General features: G+C 44.8%; 1 protein-coding gene across 1 annotated transcript in view; it reads right to left on the reverse strand.

Annotated features, from left to right (window-relative positions):
- The window catches only part of CSMD1 (CUB and Sushi multiple domains 1), a 1,512,254-nt gene that overhangs the window by 240,472 nt on the left and 1,257,847 nt on the right, over nucleotides 1-13,935 (reverse strand). Inside the window, exon 41 of the mRNA XM_029933196.1 lies at nucleotides 32-223. Coding sequence (XP_029789056.1) covers nucleotides 32-223 — 192 coding nt within the window. The remainder of the gene's footprint in view (nucleotides 1-31; nucleotides 224-13,935) is intronic.

A 13,935-nucleotide genomic window follows, 5' to 3' on the forward strand; every position in this document is an offset into this window, starting at 1 on the left:
ACGGAGCACATCTGTCTTCCGGGGCACGTACCTATGCAGGTGGGAGGGTCGGGCTGCCAGAAGAACCGGTTGTTGAGCTGCACACAGGTGGTCTTAGCTTGTCCTTGGAGCTGGTACCCGGGGTCACACTGGAAGGTGATGGTGTCCCCCGGCTCCCTACTGTCCCCGTAGCGGGTGCCGTTCTGAGGCATGCCAGGGTCATTGCACGTGGACGCGATGGACGCTGCAGAGCAGAGAGAACAGTGGGTCAGAGGATGGTACTGGCGTCCCCACGCTTGCACGGGCAAGACGGCTCTATGTGCTGAGGCCCTCCTGACTGTCATCGGGGTTCATCCGTCTGCCCCCGAATGTATGACAAGAGTTTCTGTTCCCAGGGACATATATTCGATAGCATGCATCCTGATAATGCTCACTTTGAACAGATACAAGCAAAGTTTGTTGAAAATGCAGCCAGTGATGAAATACATCAAGAAGTTGCATTCTATCCTTGATAAGCACATGTGCATTCTCCTTCACTGTTCTCGTTAACAATATCTTAATGAAACATAAACCACGATTTAAAATGCTTAATCAAACTACAACAATCTCAAAGAACCTTGAGTAAGACAGAATAGGACAAATTCTGCTAAGGTCTGTGCCTCCCAGGTCACACCAGCTCATGGGGACGGACTTGACGTAATGGGAGCCAGCGAGCAAGGACACCGGTCAGTTGTAGCCAGGATATCATTCACGAATAGCTGTTATTTTCCTGATGAAATTATTACTAACCTCATTTCATGGTAAAGTGATTAATAATCCCATTTCACTCTCAAAAAACTTCCAATTTGGACGATAAATTCTGCGGTCATCTTAATTTTAACAAAGCTCTGAAAATGATGATTCTTGGTCAAAAAAATCCAAGGTATTAGGAACTTGAAGTCAGTTTAGTAGAGGCCAGCGTGTCCGGACAAGCTGGTACGAGAGCTGGGGACGGCGGGACGGGAGGCCTCGGGGAGAGCATATCATAACGGATGAATCTGAAATCACATCACACAGGCAGCGCCAGCCCGGGGCGAGTCCCTGCAGAGGTCCTTTCCGACCCAGATTCCGGCCCCGGATTCTAACTCCCACATTGCACTGAAACGTAAGGGCCTGAGAAGTACTGGCTATTTTCTCCAGTTTCTGTCACTGCCTTGTAGTTGATGTTCTACTAAAAATTAGGACGACACACATCAGGATCCAAAACTTAAAGGTTTGCTTTTTTAAATCTCATTTTCACTATCAGCTATACTAGTGCGCTCTCCGTCTCTTCACTGCTGAAGGGACTGTGATAGAAAGTTAGCTTTTCTTGGGGAGCATGGGCACAGAACACCTGTTTCCCGAGGGACAGAGAAAAGGGAATATGACCTCCCCACAGCCAGGCCGCCATGCTGTCCACCCTAACACGTGTGGATTTACAGTAACGTGTGGACTTGGATGCGTGTGTTTTGGGCTTCCTGTTTGGTTTGGGTTGGTTTGGGTTGGGAGATTCTGGGGGATTGGGATGTATTTGCGTAGATGAATGTAATTTAAATGAAAGTTAGGAGATGCCAAGAAGTGCAGGCCCCACTCTGTGCTCTCCAGGGGAGTGTTCGTTATGAGGTTTGAAGGAACAGTATGAACATCAGGGATCCTCAGAGTCCCCAGGTTCGCCCCGGATCCCAGCCTTGCTCCGTGGGACCCAGATCACCTGAGCTCACCGACCTTCAGCTGACTAATGGGAACAAGTGGAAATAACTGACTTACTGACTGTCATGAACATCACGTGTGAAACCTTGAAAACTTGTCTCTCTAGGCTGACTGAAGGCACAGGCTACCTTACCCGGTCACTATTTTTCTCTAAGTGGCTTCTATTATATATTAAAATATATAGCCATGAAGATCTAAAACACTATTAAAAACAGAAAAAAATGAACAACTATTATACCGTTCAGATTAAGAAACAGAATATCATCACTCGGCCATATTATCAATTCCTACCCATGCCTCCCCTCCCTCCCACCCTCCCTCCCCTCCCGATAAAGTCACTATTCTGAATTTCATGGTTATGATTCTTTTCCTTTTCTTGATAGTTACCATAAATGGATGCATTCCAATATAGCTGCATGGGTGGCCTCCCTTTTGAATTTATATAAATGGAATCACACATTATGGCTCCTTAGGAGACTTTCTATTTGCACAGTATTGTTTCTGAGTCATCCACATTCAGGCACGAGGCTCTTGTTTCCTGATTGTCATTGCACATGCATTTCTTTGCATTAATGTACCACAATTTATTCGTTCTGCTAGAAACTAGCAGATGCAATACGGGCAAACGTTTAGGCGGGTTCAAGGAGGTTATCCGCCTGCCATTCTGCCCAACCTTGTGAGTCCTGGGAGAATAAGAACATGAAGCAAGACTGTCAGTCGGCTTGCAGGTCTGGACCTTGAAGCTAAGCTGCTCCACAGTTTAAGACAGAGTGAAGGTGTAGACCCCTAGTCTAAAATAGACCTGCTCCAGGGGCGCCTGGGTGGCTCAGTCAGTTAAGCGTCTGACTTCAGCTCAGGTCCTGATCTCACAATTTGTGGGTTTGAGCGCCATGTCGAGCTCTGTGCTGACAACTCGGAGCCTGGAGCCTGCTTAGGATTCCGCGTTTCCCTCTCTCTCTGCACCTCCCCTGCTCACACTCTCTCTTTATCTTTCAAAAATAAAGAAACATTAAAAAATAATAAAATAGACGTGCTCTAGCAGACAGTGTTTCAGTTTTGGGGTCCTTTGTTACGCAGAAATTACTGACTAAAACAAGTCCCAAGGTGTTAAATTATCTTTTTGTTTGTTTTGTCCAAAAATACCTTAGTTTTTTCAAACTCTCATTTATTCCTAAAGGAAATTTTTATGAGTTTATAGTTCAGGATCAATAACTGGCTTGGATCTCCTCCCTCAATACTGTTCAGAAATTGTTCTAGTTCTTGTGGCTTCCAGTTTTCCCCCATCATCTTCCAGTCTGAAACTACAGTAAGATCATACTCTGTATTTGGTATTTGAACTTTAATAATATTGTGTCTATGTACAATCTTCCTTTTGTTAACCCTGCTGGGAATTTACTGGAGGTTTTGAACAGGAGGATTAAGCCATCACTTTGTTCCCTACTTCTCAAATTAAAATTCAGCAAATATATCGTCCATGTCTCTTAACCTTCCTTTCATTTTATTTAATTTTTTTATATTTATTTATTTTTGAGAGACAGAGCACACATGGGGGAGGGGCAGAGAGAGAATCGGAAGCAGCTCCAGGTTCCGAGCTGTCAGCACAGAGCCCGAAGTGGAGCTTGAGCCCATGAACCATGAGATCATGACCTGAGCCGAAGTTGGACGCTCAACTGACGGAGCCGCCCAGGTGCCCCTCATTTTATAATCTTCTTAACCCTTGTTTTTCAGGTTGCCTGGGTGGTTCAGTCAGTAAAGCATCTGACTTTGGCTCAGGTCATGATCTCACAAGTTGTGAGTTCAAGCCCTGCACTGGGATCTGTCCTGTCAGTGCAGAACCTTCTTCAGATCCCGTCTCCCTCTCTCTCTCTGTCCCTCCCCCGCTTGGGTATGTGTACACACTCACTCTCATAAATAAATAAACATAAAAAATATCAGTTTCTTTGGAGCTTCACCCATAGCAATCATTTGTGGTTTGCTCTGAAGCTACATTCAGCCAGAGGAGACTCACATTTGATTTCACAATGCACCTGGAATACAAGGAGCTTCCTATCTCTTTAAAATAAATTTTCATTTATGAGAAAGTGATGCATTTTACACCACACAGAGGGTAGGAATTCACCTGTAAGCTACTTTGCTACAGCTTGTGGTTATGAGCTCTATATCATTGATATTTATATTTTTGCCTATATCCATATATCCACCATATCCATCCATCTATCTAACTATCTATCTATCTATCTATCTATCTATCTATCTATCTATCTACCTGTCCATCATCTCTCCAACCTCCCTTATACTGACAGTAACCACCCCCCCGAGTTCTAGCTGTATATAAGGGCATCCGTTATGTTTCCCAAATTGGAGGAGCACTGAACTTGCTTCATACTCCCTCAGCCCACTGCACTCTCCAGATGGAAGCCGGGCATCACTGTCGACCCACAGATGCTGCCAAGACAAAGCCAGCTTCTGAGCTTCAGAACCTCTCCCTACGCTTTCCCTACTCTGCCCCTACTTCTCAGGGACCTCTGAGGTGTCCTTATTTTCTTATAGGTTCAGGGATGCATTTTTAAAGACTAACAACTATTTTATCCAGCATCTCTCATATATTTTCAGTAAATATGTTATCAAAGTATCCATTTTACTATAAGGCTAGACATTGACACCCCTCAATTATCCTTATGTCTTAACCCATAGGATGATGTCTGGCATATCACACACATTCATCCAAAGGATGTCACCATCCTGCTGCTGTGATCACTTCTGGTGTGTTAAGAGGGAGCATTTAACCTGGAAATACAGTTCTCAGTAGAATCAGGGGGAAGTATTTGAGCTTGAGAGTAGGTTTTTTCAAGGGGGAGAGGGCAAGAAATGCCATTTTACAGTCACTGAAGGACATCTTTTCATTTCCCACTCACTGATACGCTTAAAGGTTAGAAGGCAGAGCAGAAAGCAAGCACATCACCCCAAAATAAGACTGGATAGTCCTGGACTGCAGGACAGACTTCAGGATGTAAAGCTTTTGGTTAGAACATCAGGACCGCTGCACCCATTAGCCACACACTTGTAGGATCTAGAATAATAATTCCAGAATTCAATCCCCAGAATCCCAAGTGGCCCCCATCTAGGCAACAAAACAGTACTCATATTGAAGTAGTATTTTATAAGCAATCTTCAGTTTACTATTTGAGTAATGTTCCTAAAGAATCTAAGATCTACTTGTCCTCTACCTTTGCTGAGATTTCACTGGACTTTGGGAAAAAAAATAATAAGCAAATCTATTGCACATCTACAAAACTCCTTTGGACTGAACTGCATGTCCTCAAAACACACTCCATCTTCTCAAGCAATGGTTGCATGTATGATTATGTATGTGATTCCAAGAGATGATTTCTGTCACAGTTTATATAGTATAAAAATAATTTAAATGAATGTTTAGAAGGACAGCCAAGGAGAGCATGGATGAACCTTGTTGTAATTGTTAACACAAAGGTGTGTTTTAATTACCTCCCTTTCCAAATCTGTATTCAATACCTATTAAAAGCAAACACACTTACAGCCCAGTAACGAAGCTTTATGCAAAGGTGCACAGATTTCGCACATGGAAAAGAATCTCAATAGATAGGTCAGCCTTGCAAACCTCACTGCTCCACAGAACACTTTGCTGTAGGGCAGGGGCAGGACTGACAAACACTGGCTACTTGGGTTCCCTCTCGTAGGTTCATGCTGGGAATCAGGGATTAAAGGTTTGGAGAAATCCTGCAGCAAAGAAACCTTTTTTTTAGTAGTTTAATCCACTGTTTCCTAAATGTATGTAAAAATAGAGCACATTTTTCTTGACAAACCTCTTCCAATTCTTCCAAATGAAGATCCACGGAATGCCAGGATATGAAATAATGGCTTCTACCACTTGCTCTACATCCTTCAATGTATGATGTTTAATTCTGCAAAGTACATTTTCTACTTCTACAGCAAATTTTCACTGGAATATCTAGAATAATCCCAGAGCGCACCATTAAAAAGTTATATACTGCTGAAGCTCTTGTTGTTCAGTAAACAGAAGTACTGCATGCACAAAGCTGGCTAATTATCTGATACTGTGGACTGTAATAAAACTGCTCTTTACATGTTCTTGGAAAGGATGCATGTATTTGCTTGTGTATCTTCAAAAATTATTTGAAATTACCAGTAGCTCAAGCACAACATCTAGTTGAATTGAAACGAATCCCAAACATTTCGTCCTTCCTTTAAGGATTATGAAATAAAAAGGGACAGTTCTCAAGGTCAGCTAGATTGGATAAAAAGGAATGAGGACACTTGAGGTGAAGCCAAGGAAACCATTTTACACAACGTAGGGGGTGATACACTGGTTGGATCTTTGAAATAAATGGCATTTTATTTTCTTCTAGTTACGAGTTGTGGAAAGATGTTCCCTGGTGAAGGCGATAACGCTTTTCCAGAAACTTACATGAAAGCTCCCAACCAAAGACAATGTGTTGGGGTCAGAAATTGCTTCTCTGCCTTCAGGGTCATACAACGTTAATGACAAAGGCTGTGTTCACTTCTTTTTCATGACTGCATTCTTTGATGGGTCACTACATACCTTTTACTCATTTTTCTCTTAAATATTTTCTCTCCAAATGGGATTTTGGTGACACTGAATCTTTCTGGTTTCTCACCATAAAAAGGGAAACAGTACTTGTAATGACATCAGTCGTATCCCTTTATTACCTTAGAAAGAGAAGGTACTTGTAAGGTTTAATAGATGGAGGCAGAGGTGAGAGGAAAGAGAGAGACCAAGTTATGGAGCCAAGAGAGCCTTTATTGGAGTCTGCAATTCCTGGGTGAGGGTCCGTGACTCTGAGGTGGGGAGTCATGAAGTCGCGCCCAGTACAGGAGAGTGAGGGGTTTTATGGGTGCAAGAGTTCCGGGCTTGAGCTCAGGTGGGCCGATAGCCAAGTAAGGGCATCTTTGGACGGTGGCGGGATACGATTGGCTGTTTGCTTCGGTGGGGAGGGGGATGCTGGAATTCCGTGGTGAGACATTCCAGTTTGAGACAGTCCAGATGGGACAGTGGGGGTCGTCAGTCCCTGGTGGTGCCTGGAACTATTCTCTGACCCACAATAAAAGGGCTGCTTTGTCCCCTTCCTGAAGTAACTCTTACAGTACTGTTCCTGAGGTGATGAATACTGAGCTTTTCAATTTCCCAAGGGGTTCTCTGGAGTCCTTCAGATCCTGAAGACACCTTGGGCAGGCCCCACAGAGTCTAAGGGACGTCTCCACTCTCCACTGCTATCCCAGACCATCCCTGTCAGCCTGAGCCACACCCACACTCCGCTGAAGGTAAAAGCAGTGAACCTTTGTGTTTCTTATAGTATAGACAGAATAGAGCTATTTCATAATAAGAACCTGCAATGGACTCAGATTCTCTTCCAATTGGATAAGCTGATTTGTAACACTGAAGACCCTACAGAATATATATTTTAAAATTATATACAAAATTGTGGGGTTGTTTATTCAGGTAAAAAAAATTAAGAATCTGGGTCATGTCCTATTAAATGCATAAGGGGCTCCTTGATGGCGGATCAGAGAACCTGCTGAGGGCCAAGCACAAGCTAGAATACCAGCCCCCCCGCCAGGTGGGACATGTGTGACATTCCTCAGGCACTCCTAGCCACCGAAGGACAAAGGATTAGCTGACCTAGATCACAGTTCTACAGGACCTGGTCTCCATCAGTGTACAAATATCTTAGTAAATCACAAGAAGAAGACAATCTTACCAATAGTCTAATCTCCAGAAACCTATAGACTCATTTCCTGGAGCCCAGACATCACCCCTCCACAGTGATGTAAGAACAAAGGCAGATAGAACTCAATTTCCTTATAACCTGCAGCCCATTGAGGCAGGCAGAGAAATATGTTTCTCCAGGAACTTTCCACTGTCTTAATGCCAATGCTCTGCTAGAGGGCAAACAACCTTACTTTGACAACAGCCCAGCCTGCAGTATCCTGGGAATCTTCTTCAGCACATGGGAGGCTCACTGGAAACTCCCTGGACTTTACCTCTCCCAACTCCCAGTGGGCTCTTTGTGCCCGAGTCCTGCCACCATGCTTTAATAAAATCACCTTTTTGCACCAAAAAAGTCTGCAAGAATTCTTTCTTGGTCATTAGCTCTGGACCCCGCCTCCCCAACATCACCCCCAAAACCTCATCAGGTTCCCCCCTTCCTCTGTTTTGATGGGAGGACCCTTCCCCCCAAAGATAGCCTGTATGTTACCTGGTGGAGGGCAGACACCTCTGGGCGAGGGGTGAATTTCCACCCAGCGCTGGAAATGCCCTCCTGGGGAAATGTGCCCAGCAGCTCAGAGCTGGTGTGCCACCCCAAGTCGGCCCCCAAAGGTAAACCATGCAGGCAGGACAGCCAGGGCTAAAGTCTTTGTGGGGGCATCAACTCAGCACTGAATGGGACTGAGATCTGGGCCTTTTAGGATGCTCAGGTGTGCACTGATGAGTGACTGTTGTTTAGGAACAAGGTTTGGTACAGGTGTAAGGACGCAGGTCTGAATCAAACTGACTCCATGACAGGCTTCAAGTTTCCCTCTGACCTTGGGGGCCTAAGGGTTGGCTTCTCAGAATCATTAGAAAATAGAAGGGCACACACTGCCCAAGGCAGTAGGGACCACCCTTGTAACACCCAATCAGGAAAGGTCAGCTAACACCCTTAACTTTTCTAAGGGCAGGCCTAGAGATAGAAGCTATAGATAATAATTTATTGCTTAAGGCTAGTTACACCCTATGTGAGGGTCCTGGGTCCTGGGGCCACTCTGTAATTGGTTAATACTCTAAATGTTGTGATTGGATCACGGTACCTGTGTCACAATTTCCTGTAACTCCCCCTTTCTAAACCCATAAAGGCCCTGCCCCCTCTTTGTCCGGGGCTCTCAGCACGCATCCGCTGTGCTGGTGAAGTCTGTGAGCCCAAACTTATAAGCCCGTAATAATAAATGCCCTTTGCTTTTGCATGCGTGACTCGGTCTCCCTGGCGGTCTCTGGTTTTGGGGGATGATAATGAAACTTGGGCACAACACAGGGATGTTAAGAAGAAGAGGTAGCAGGCAACCTGTGCACCCCCAGGGCGCCCCCCTGTTGAAGGAAGGCAGGTCCATCTGCAACAGTCACCCCATGAAGGCTTTGCCAGGCGGCTGGGACCCCCATGTCCCAGGGACAGACTCTCAGCCCCGCCCACCCAGGTGTGCAGACGCTAGACAACTCCTTTCCCAAGTGTGTAAACCCAGGCCGCATGAGTATTTCAGGGGAGCGCTGAGAATCCATGAAGGAGATCCTGGATTCTATGCTGATAAAAGAGCCGGAAGGTTCCTGAAAACCATCTAGGGAGGGATGGATGTGGGCACACTGGTATGATCCCTTTGGGGGACAGCTGAGGGGTGTTATTAATTCACTCCTTGATTAATTACCAAATTATACATATACTGTTTTTCCATCTTTGTAAATGGCCCTGAAGGGTGGTAGAAGAAGCCATCCCAAAGTATCCTGTCTGGGCACAAGGTTATTTTGGGAAACAGCAGACAGAAGGGAACTTCTGAAAACAGAGTGGAAGTTACTCTTCTGTAAGAGAAATGGAAGGAGACTCTTCTAGGAACCAGGAGGGGAGGAAAGGCTCAACCACAGGCGAACCTGACCTTGGAGGAGGCAGCAGCTCAAGTCCGCACCACTGTCTTCTCTCTCCTTCACCATGAGTTTCCGGCCGACCTGCCCACAGTGGGCTCCCCTCTCCACACACCTTTTTCTTGTGTCTTTAGCTGAGGATGGTGTTCTGGCAAGTTCTAAGGCACCGGGGGAGATGCTCCTCCCTGAGTACCGCCATGTACATGTGAGGTTAGTGTGCCACACTCATGACTGTCTGCTTCCTGTTCGTCTGTGTTTCGTTACAGGAGCCTCTGCCAAGGACTCAGGAAGGGAAGGGACAATGACGGTCTAGCACAAGGAACACTCGATCCGTTAGTCTGTCCCTACCTCAGGGGCACAGCCCAGTTCACCGCTGGCACTCAGGGCACCGAGCCCTGGGCCCAGCCTTCATTAGTACCTGGAAGGGCAGGTCCAAGCTCAATTCCGCCTGTTTCCTAGAATTAATTAATTAATACTTTTTCTGTCTCTCTGAAAGGGATGCTAATTTTTTTTAAAAAGCTAAGTGGACCACTTGACAGGCTCTGACCTAGGGTGATCTTTTTCAAGGTGCTGGGAGCCATTCCTTCGAAATGTACCATCAGAGAGCTGCTGTTCCTGTGAGCCAGTGTGCACAGGATGGCACCAGCAGGCACCTGGGCCGAGGCACGAAACCGCCCGCCTGCTCTCATGAGGGTGTGAGAAGCTCGCTGTCCCTTTGTGCAGCGCCAGTTAGCCACCCTGACGGGCTGTCCGGCTCCCCATCCACCAAGTTAACTTGGGACCAACTATGCCATGATACTCGGTGGTTCCGAGTCCTCCTACGTGAGCGCTGGTTCTGGGCTCTCCCGGGAACGTGTGTGTGATGGCTGATGCCTCCTCTGGTCAGAGGGAGGAGGTTTTCTTGTCTTGGCAGACTCGGAGCAGATGCCTGTGATGCAGTCCACAGTCAGGTTTAAGGCCTGCTCGGTAACACAGTCCCAAGCAGGCTCTGCGCCGTCGGTGCACAGTCTGACCGGGCCTCGAACGCACCAACTGTGCGATCATGATCTGAGCAGAAATCAGGAGTTGGATGCTTAACCGAATGAGGCACCCCCTCACTCTTGTTATTCATAGGAGCCAGTAACAGGTTTTTCTTGTTAGTTTTAATCAGCTTGTTTCAGTTACCACTAACAAGGCTGCAAAAAATAATCCTAACTTTCTCCCTCATCTCTGCAACTTTGCGAATCCACGTGGCGAAGCTACAGAAGGCTCTCCCTTCACCCTCGCTCCCTTTAACAAACTCTACGGATCCTACCAACCTCAGTGTACATATCACCTCTTCAAGAAGTCATTCCTGGATCCCTCCAACTTTAGGGTAGACGTTCCCTGCCCTTCTCCAGCCAGAGGACCTGTCCCACGGTGCTCTGTTATCGGTCTGGTTCTCCTGTCACCAGATGACACATTTCTGAAGACAAGAGCCACACTTGTCTTGCCCATCGATAAGCCATACACTCAGCATAGCACCTTGTATACAGTAGGCACTCAATACATACTGTTGAATGAAGGAGTTAAAGCACCTGGCCTGAGGTCTGGCCCATTATGGAATGCATATTTAATAAACAGTTAAGTAAGGGCGCCCACGTGTCTGACTATTGATTTCGGCTCAGGCTGTGACCTCATGGCTTTGTGGGCTGGAGCTCTGCCCTGACAGCTAGAGGCTGCTGGGGCTCTCTCTCTCCTCATTCTCTGCCCCTTCCCATGTGCTGTCTCTGTCTCTCTTAAAATAAACTTTAAAAAATTAACTATTAAGAGCATTATCATAATATAACAAAGGATATGTTTCAGAATAAAGGTGAATTATGTGTGAAATAAACATAATACGTTAAATTATCAATTCTCAAAAAAGAAGCATATAGTTTTATACATCTACTACATGTGATACAAACCGGGACTAAAGTATGTAATATAAACTCAGATTTAATTACAAAAATAACAGACATTTACAATAGGCACCTAGAAGAACAAAGGAAATGAGATGTTTAATTTTTTTTAGTCCAAATTATTTCCTGATCTGGACCTCCTATTTGGAAATTGGGGTTCAATTAAGGATGTTTGTTTTTATAAACGGCTAACAGAGCTGTGTTTCTGTGAAATGTTTAGAAAGGCAGCAAACATACATGTGGAGCTGTGTAAATGACAGACGTGGAGTAAATGCAAAGTGTAAAGTTATTAGTGTTTGTGAGCCGCGTGGGCTGGGGGCATGGGCAGTGAGGAGGGCGCTTGTGGGGATGGGCACTGGGCGCTGCATGTAAGAGAGGAATCACTGGGTTCTACTTCTGGGGCCACGACTACACTGTAGGCTAACGAACTAGAACTTCAATACACATTTGAAAAGAAAAAAGAAGTGGAGGATAGACCACAGGAAGCTGCTTGTGGAAAAGTAACACTCAGGGAGATAGGGTTCTCTGAGGGGGTAAGGAGCAGACTGTGTGACGGAAACGATGCAGGTGGCAGTTGGGGGACATGGGGTAGTTCCAGGGTGGGCCCGGCCCCGGGAGCTCCTGGGTCCCGGAAGGGGACGTCGCTGGTTCAGGAGTGACATGTGGTAATAATAACTGGGGTGAGATGAGTCGTCAGTGAAAACACACTTAACGACTTAACGGTGTGCACGCATTTGTTTGCTAGAATGCCTCGGTGTTCTGAGTTGTTTGCTTTTTTAATGTTCTATTTAGTTTTTAGCTGAGAGAGAGAGAGTGAGTGAGCATGCAGAGCAGGGGACGGGCAGAAAGAAAGGGACAGAGAGAGAATCCCAGGCAGGCTCCATGCTGTCAGCACAGAGTCCAGACACAGGGCTTGAATCCATGAACTGTGAGATCATGACCAGAGTTGAAATCAAGAGTTGGACGCTTAACCACCAGGGCCACCCTGACACTATGATTAATTGTCTGATTACAGAATGGAATGCGTGTGTGAAGTCATAAGTACGACTGAAAATTCACACGGTTTTAGCAAGAACGTGAGCTCTGCAAACCAGGGACCTTTGCTGCATTCACTCAGTCACACCCAACTATCAGAACAGTGCCTGCCACATTACAGACACCCACGGCCTGATTGGCTGCCTGGATGAAGTCATTAATAAACAACATACATATAGTCTTTATATATTTAGAAGGTTGGGACATCTCAGTATTATAGTATTAGATTTGCTGTGTCTGTCAGAGGTTATTTACTTTTCGATGAGCTTAGAAACCAATATGGTGACCAATGAAATACATTTGTCTTTTCTCATTGGACATCAGAAAAGCATATTTGAAATTTTAATGTGTACATAGTTGAGATACTGAACCTTCCATCTCACCCTCCAATTTTTTGAACTGATGATTTTAATCCAAATATTAAAGCATAAGCTGATTGATTTTGCTTTAAGTAGTCTAAGGCAGGAGCTGATAACCTATGACTTGTGGTCCAAATCTAGTCCAACATCTGTTTTGGTGGGGCTGGCCTGCTAGGAATGATTTTTATGTCTTTAAGTGGTTGAAAAAATATCAAAAGAAAAATACTATTTCATGACACAAAAAAATTCAAATTGTGTTCATGAAATTCAAGTGTTCATGAATATAATTTTACAGGGACATGGCCATGACCATTCAATAATGTATTGTCTACAGCTGCTTTCACATTGCAGCCACAGGGCTGAAAAAATGCTGCATGGAGTCCATGGGCCCTGCAAAGCCTGAAATCCTTACTATCTCTGTCTAGAGAAAGTCTCTTGGCCCCTGGTGTAGACAACAATCATGTAATAACTCCGCCTTCATATGACATTTTCCTTACCCTTGCATTGGTCTTTAAGAAAGTAGTAGGCATTATCACATCAATTCTCATGTTCTAGAGTTAAGAAAATGGATTTGAATTCTTTATGAATTCAACTCCTTACATACATGATCAGGTTATCAATTTTCTGAAAGTGTCTCTTCTAGGTTAGATTCTAGTCATGAATAGGGAAATCTTCCTAATGGTCACATTCTTTGTATTTTGTAGGATAAATAATAACCAGCAGTTGGAATTCTTTTACATGTGATTTAATGCTTAAGTGGCTGGAAAAGGTTTAGAAAATACACAGAAAGAGAAATCTTAACTCATCTCCTGGGGTATGTTCACTGAAGTCCGGACCCTAAATGAAAGAATGTGGGTCTGAATTCTACAAAATGCCACCTAATTATGTCTCAACATATTTCATTTCTGAAAATGTGAGAGTCCTTCAAAGAATGGAGGTAATGCTTGCTCAAGTGCACAGGGAAAGAACTCTCTATTTCATACATAACACACGGTACTGGAGCAATACACAAGAGGGAAAAAAGGGGGGTGGTGGCCCTTGACCTAAGTCTTATACCTTACAAGAAAAGTATTCCCATTGAAAAGGTAAAACTGCAAAAGTTTTAGAAAATCTTCAGGATTGAGGGCAGGGCATTTAGACATGAAAACAAAAGTATGATCCATAAAAGGAAAAGTTTATAAATTAGACATCATCCAAGTTGAAAACTTCCCTTCGTGAAATATTTTGTTAG

Source organism: Suricata suricatta, chromosome 1 (genome assembly GCF_006229205.1).
Source record: "Suricata suricatta isolate VVHF042 chromosome 1, meerkat_22Aug2017_6uvM2_HiC, whole genome shotgun sequence".
Lineage (NCBI taxonomy): Eukaryota > Metazoa > Chordata > Mammalia > Carnivora > Herpestidae > Suricata > Suricata suricatta.